The sequence below is a fragment of the Eublepharis macularius genome, chromosome 19 (genome assembly GCF_028583425.1).
Source record: "Eublepharis macularius isolate TG4126 chromosome 19, MPM_Emac_v1.0, whole genome shotgun sequence".
In the NCBI taxonomy this organism is placed as follows: domain Eukaryota; kingdom Metazoa; phylum Chordata; class Lepidosauria; order Squamata; family Eublepharidae; genus Eublepharis; species Eublepharis macularius.
Window position 1 is genome coordinate 25,324,256 of NC_072808.1, and position 6,713 is coordinate 25,330,968.

General features: G+C 47.2%; 1 protein-coding gene across 1 annotated transcript; it reads right to left on the reverse strand.

Moving 5' to 3' along the window:
- Window positions 1–77: 77 nt before the first annotated feature.
- Window positions 78–5,149, reverse strand: SEPHS2 (selenophosphate synthetase 2). The gene is made up of 8 exons (XM_055003226.1): window positions 4,839–5,149; window positions 3,567–3,670; window positions 3,283–3,390; window positions 2,491–2,645; window positions 1,998–2,088; window positions 1,549–1,648; window positions 928–1,140; window positions 78–834 (listed from the first exon to the last, which is right to left on the reverse strand). Exons 1-8 carry the CDS (start codon window positions 5,125–5,127, stop codon window positions 605–607), a joined length of 1,290 nt encoding a protein of 429 aa, XP_054859201.1. The 5' UTR covers window positions 5,128–5,149; the 3' UTR covers window positions 78–604.
- Window positions 5,150–6,713: the final 1,564 nt, after the last annotated feature.

Below are 6,713 nucleotides of genomic sequence, written 5' to 3' on the forward strand. Positions count from 1 at the left end.
ACCACCCTTTTGCATTTCTGCCAGCCACCCTTCTTTTATGCCGCCACTCCAGCCTTCCAGCAAAGTTCCACACTAGCTGTAGAAATCAGCCTTTATTAACTCAGTCACCAATAATTTACAACCCAAGGAACAATCCATGAAGCTGAGCTTGGTGCTGCTCCTCTAGGGTTCCTCTGCTCCTCCACGCCCATGCTTGGGTTTTAAGGGAGGAGCTTCATTAAGAGAGGAGAGGCCACGGGCCCAACCAAATGGCTTTATTAGTCACCCACCCTTCTTTTTGGACCAGCTGCTCAGTCTGACCAAAAACTGGGAGAGCTTAATAACAAACAGAACTATTCCAATAAATAATTCAAGTTACTGCCATCTCCGAATCAATAGAAATTTACCTGCTGACAGAGAATGGCTTCGAAACCAATTACGTGATGACATTTGAGCAGATGGCAGGGAGGATCCAGCCACTGCTTTTGCTCAGGCAAAATGAAGACCGAGGCCCCCAAGGATCACTGTGCTGCAGACAGCGAAATGCACACTGACCCAGAGCCTTGCTCCACTGCCCTTAGCAGCTTAGAGCCTACAGGGGATAGAAGAAACCCATTTTTCCACCTCAGGAGGCAGCTTCAGGGCTGGCACTAGAATTGTTATCCTGAGGGGAGGCAGTAGCACCCCGGGGTGTTACTTCGATAATACGAGGCTTGTCAATGATGCGAGCGGTCTGGTTGCCTTTCTCTACAATGCCAATGATCCAGGCTTGATGTCCCTCTCCGTATTTGGGGGATTTGATCTCTGCACAGAAGCGGGCGGCCTGCTCCCGAGGTAGACAGATCAGCAGCCCCCCTGCAATGGAAACAGTGCCACAAATTAAGGCCTCAGGAAAACAGAGACTGCTGCCAACTCTCTTTCAAGGGCGGCCCTGGCTGCTCGTCTTACCAGATGTCTCCGGGGATGTCCCCTGCAGGAGCCTAGACCGTGTGCCACTTGCTTTGCTGATAGCAGCCATCTTGGCAATAATGGGAAGATTGTGGATGACAAAGGATACTTCACTGCGCTGCTGCTTGGCCAAGTTCTGTGCGTGGCCCAGGATCCCAAAGCCTGTGATGTCCGTAGCAGCGTGAGCATTGAAGGTGTGCATCAAGCTGGCAGCTGCAAGAGGAGAACATCTACAGGCACAAATCCTCATACAGCAGCTACTCTGCTCACTGGCAAGTATTCTGCCTCTTAACTGTCGTCTGCCACATCACTGAAGTGATGAGAGCTAGCCATTGGGGCACATTTCCCCCATTAGTACTGGGCCCAAAGTCAAGTGTCTACAAGACAGCAGCAACAGTGGGTTGAATCCTGTTGATCTGGTCTGCTCACTGAAGCTCTTTTCCCTGGCAGAAGAAATCATCCCTTCAGGCAAGATGCCCAACCCATTACTTTAAAATACTTTCATCTTTAAGGGAAACTCCAAAGTCAGAAGTGGACTCATGGACTATTTTATTATTTTTCTTGGGCAGTATCTTAGCTCTGTCTTGCCAGCAAGGTCCAGTTCAAGGGCCAGGCCCTTACCTGTTCTGTTCAGCATGGCCATACTAAACATGGCTTCCTGGTAGGCTAGCTCAACATCTTCTTTGGACACCACCAGCTTAATCTTATTCCACCTTTCTGGCTGTAACAGAAACAAAGGGGGGGGGGGGAAGACATCCCCTTCTAGGATCAGAGGCCTCTTGCCTCATGTCAAATCAGTTTAGTACAACATGACAAGCTCCAAAGAAACCACTCCTTCATGCAATGTGGCTTAGCAGCCGCACCGTAACATTCCTGTACTTCCCCCCCAACTTACCACTTGGGTATCAAGCAAAAAGCATAGGTTTTCAGGGTGTTATTCCACAATTACCTTAAATATTATCTCATCTTAGGCACATTACACTAATCCGATGATGTTTTCCTCTGCTTAATAAACTTCACTACAATATATTCTGCGAGAGTTAAGTTCTCCCACAGATGTGCAAACTTACGTTATCTAGCCACTGGTGAGCATTCACGGCCACCTGCGTTCCCAGCGGCTTGGTCAGGACAAGGACATCCCCTGGAATTGCACTGTCTGGCCTGAAATCAAGAAAGCGAGTCCAAAGCTCAGCACCTTACACAGGTTTCCCAGACTCTCCACCAGGCAGCTTGCAACTAGGCATCTTCAAAACGTTCTTTAAGCCACTACAACCTTCTCAAACACTTGAAAACTGACGTGACAGCCTATGGAATGATATTGCATATAAATATTCTAATGAAATAAACATTGTCTACCCTGGAACAAAGATGAAGATTCACTATCACCCACCCCTGCTCCTTATCTTTCAAAGATCACAGGAGAAATCACTCCCTCAATGCTGTTCCTCTAGTAAGTTGATTGTCAGCAACTAAGGATCCCACAACGTGGCCGTCTGTACCTGTTAGCAGAATTCTATCACCAACGACCCCTCGCATCCCTGCCCATGAGACCCCGATACTCACATGATGAACTCATTGGGCTGACACACGACTGTTGCAACTCCTCCAACAATAATCCAAGGATTCAAGACTGTCTGCCCACCAGTTACTGAGGTACCACCATCCTCTGCAGCATCACGGAAGCCCTTGATTATCAGCGGCATGATTTTGTCCCGCTCCTGGGTGAAGGGCACAATAAAGAATTCAGGAAATTACTATGCTTCTGAGGCTTCTTGTGGCAAATAGGGTGCTGTGTCTCTAATATTAACGGCAATTTCCTGCCTACATATTTCACAGCTCAGAATTACAAGTTATGCTTGGCCACAAATGGTCATTTTAGACAATGGTTTGCAACAGACAGGCAAATGAGAACTAAAAACCAACAACCATGGTAGGAGATGGAATTGAAAGCCATGGTTTGTGCTATGTGAGGTCTGTGCTGGCAAACCAGTTGTCATTTGCTCTGCCCCTGAACGTCACTGTATCTATAGACCGCAGACAGAAAACTAACATAGACAAGTCACTCTGCTATGGCTTGTCCAATGATTTAGAAGCACAAACTATGGTTTGGAATTATGTCTAAACTGAGCTGTGGAGTTACTGTTGGTGAATTTGAGGACAACCATCCAAACAAATCCTAGAGGGAAACAATGTTTTTAGACACGTTTTAGAATGTGCAGAGCTTTAACACAGCCCATCTTTGCCATCATTTCAATAGAGATTTTCATGTAAATAGTATGTATAAAATACTCATTTTTCAAAATCGTCAAAGGACGAGTTTTGATTAAAAGTACAATGATCCAGGGCACTTCTCACCTCTTCAGTCATTTTCTGGCTCACACTCAGCAGCATAAGCATATTGTCACACTCTGTAATGCCCATGGCGTAGAGGTCACTCAGCACGTTGGCACAGGCAATGCGGCCCTAGATCAGACATATATGCAGCAACAGGCACTGAATCAGAAGGAAAATGACACACAAGGCAATTGTATTCATGAGCCTCACATTCCAAAACTGCTCCTCACAGCTAAAACATTTAATTTTCCTGAAAGCCACAATTCACTCACTTTTGGCCAACTGAGTCCCCACTCCCAACTTACCATCATATAGGGATCCTCCACCAGTGGATAAAAGAAGTCTGTGGTCTGTACAAGGGAAAGACCCCCATGCCTCAAAGGGATGACACAGGAGTCCATTCCAATGCCTGTGGAGAGAAGATGTCATATTTCATAGCAATCTAGAAACACATCTCTGCCCCACTCGTCAGAAAAGTCAAGGTTTGGCCTACATGTGACAGAATGTAGTGAGTGCCACTGTGGCAGAATAAACCTACAGGCAGGGGATCAGAATTTACATAGCATTTTAGGGTTTTATATAATTATCACTGCTGTTGCAATTATTATAATGTCAAGGAAGTCAATATTATTGACATATGTAAAAAGGAGTGAGAGGAGACAGACTTAAAGACTACCTAGGGAGCTTGTAAAAGAAACAAGATTTGAACTAGGAAACTAGTTTGGTGTAGTGGTTAAGTGCAGCAGAACTCTAACCTGGAGAATCTGGTTTGATTCCCCATCCCTCTGCTTGAAGCGAGCTGGGTGACCCTGGGTCAGTCACAGCTCTCTCAGCCTCACCAACCTCACAGGGGGATTGTCCTGATGATAACACACTCTGAAACCGCTCTGAGTGTGGCATTAAGTAGTCTTGAAGGGCGATATATAAATCATTATTATATAAATCAAATGATATATAGTACCCAGGCTCATAGCCAAACCATACTTTACTCTCCAACAAATTCCAAGCAAGGCATTTAGAAAATGTATATAATACAATCTGTTTAGAGATCTGCTCAAGGCAGCTTTACAGACAACACTGTCAAATCATAACATCAATGTAAATGGTATAAATAACGAGCCAAGGTCATAAAGCAGCCTGAGATTATATTCCTAAGAGAGTCTTCAAGCTAGAATCATAAAAACAGCAAAAGAACCGGGGAGGGGGGACTACTTAGGCAGCAGGCAAGCTTCAAGGGGGAGGGATTTCCAGACGTAAGGGGCCACCACTGAAAAAGCCCTGCCACAACATACACCACCTGTGCAGACAGCAGGACTGGGCAGTACAGTTGATGGGCCTTCGAGTACTCCCCCCTCCCCAAACTACAGAAATCTACCGGCGCAGAGAAAGAGAGCGAAGCTAGCACGTTTATCTGGGATGTGCTACTTTTCTACCCGGCAGGATTTTTTTTAAATCGGGGGTGCGGGAAGAGAATGCAAGAATGGCGCGTCGGGGCCTGCCCCGTACTGCGCAGGCCAGGGCCCTCTCCGCACCCAGCAAGGCCCCTCTGATCCCCGAAGGCCCTCGCCAGCCCTCACCGAGAATAGGGGCTGGGCCTCCGGCGGCCGCCTCCCCTTCGCCGATCAGCCCCGCGCTGGGCCCGGCGAGTCCCTCCAGGAGCCTGAGCAGCGTCTCCTGAGGGACTTTACAGCCTCAGCCCCGCAGCTCCCCGAAGCCGGTGAGCCTCCAGCCCGGGCTGAGGCCGAGCGCCTCGGGCTCGAAGGGCCTGTAGCCAGGGGGCCCGGGCGGCGCCGGAGCGGGACTGGGCGCGGCGGCCGTCGCCAGGGGCGGGTGAGCGGCGGACGGCGAACCAGCTAGCGCCGCCATGTTGGCTTCGAGAGTGACTGACTTCCGGCCTCCCCACTTGTGTCGGCCGGAAGCTCTCGCGAGAGCCTGAGAAAAGGGCCGACCGCTCGACCTCAACCCTAAGATCTCGCGAGAAGTGGAGAGGGGTAGTCTCGACCATGATATTTGGGAGGGGGGAGTAGTTGATGGACATTCAGTTATGTTGGAGGCGGGACTTCCTGGTTAAGTTTTGGCGCCATTTTTTTCCTCCACAGGAGGGTGGCCGATGTGAGGGGGGCGAAATGTGAAAATCGGTGGCTTTCTCCTGGCTGGGCCCTGAAACAGAGTCGATGCTCTTTCCTGGCGCTGCTTCGACGGTGAAATCCTCGGCAGAGTTACTCCATTCTAAACCCATTGATTTCAGTGGGCTTAGACGAGTAAATCTGTTTAGGATTTCACTGTTCGTGTGAGGGAGATTTTTTTTTTAAGTTAACCTTTAAAAAAATACTCTGCCAGGGCAAAATCGAACCCCCCTATTGAAATAGCTGTCCTGAGCCACTGCTGGGCGGCTGTAGTGAAATGGCTAAGAGTGAAGAAACTGACACGGAAGCCTGAGGCCTCCAAGGATATTTTGCTTCCCACAGGCAGCTGCGTGTGTGTTATGTGCCACCAAGTCGCTTCTGACCTATGGCGACCCTATGAATGAAAGACCTCCAAAACATCCTATCATTGACAGACTTGCTCAAATCTTACAAACTGGAGGAAGTGGCTTCTTTTATTGAGTCCAGCCACCTCGTTTTAGGTCTTCCTCTTTTCTTACTGCCTTCCACTTTTCCTAGCAGTATTGACTTTTCCAGAGAACCTTGTCTTCTCATGATGTGACCAAAGTACGATAGCTTTAGTCTTGTCATTTTAGCTTCTAAGGAGAATTCAGGCTTGATTTGATCTCAAACCCTCTTATTTGTCTTTTTGACCATCCATGGTATCTGCAAAACTCTTGTCCAGCATCACATTTCAAATGAATCAATTTTCTTCCTGTCAGCTTTCCTCATTGTCCAACTTTCACAGCCATACATAGTAATGTATTACTGTGTTTGGATTATCTGGATCTTGGTCTGCAGTGAGACATCTTTTATGTTTAAGGATCTTTCCTAGTTCCCGCCTCTCCCAAGTCTCATTCTTCTGATTTCTTTATTGCATTCTCCTTTTCGTTTGCTAATTGAGTCAAGGAATAGAAGTTCATGAACAATTTCAATTTCTTCATTGTCACCTTTTAAATTGTGTAATTCCTCAGTAGTCATTACTTTTGTCTTCTTGATATTCAGCTATAACCGTGCTTTGGCACTTCCTCCTTTGACCTTCATCAGTAGTTGTTTCAAATCTTAACTATTCTCTTCCAGTAACTTTGTGCCATCTGCTTATCTCAAATTGTTAATGTTCCTTCCACCAATTTTCACTCCACCCTCTTCTAAATCTAATCCATCATTCTTTATGGTTTGCTCCACCTAGAGATTGAACAGGAGGGAGATAATATGCATCCTTGTCTGACACCCTTGCCAGTTGGAAACCATTCTGTTTCCCCATATTCTGTCCTAACAGTAGCCTCTTATCCAGAGTACCATCTTGAA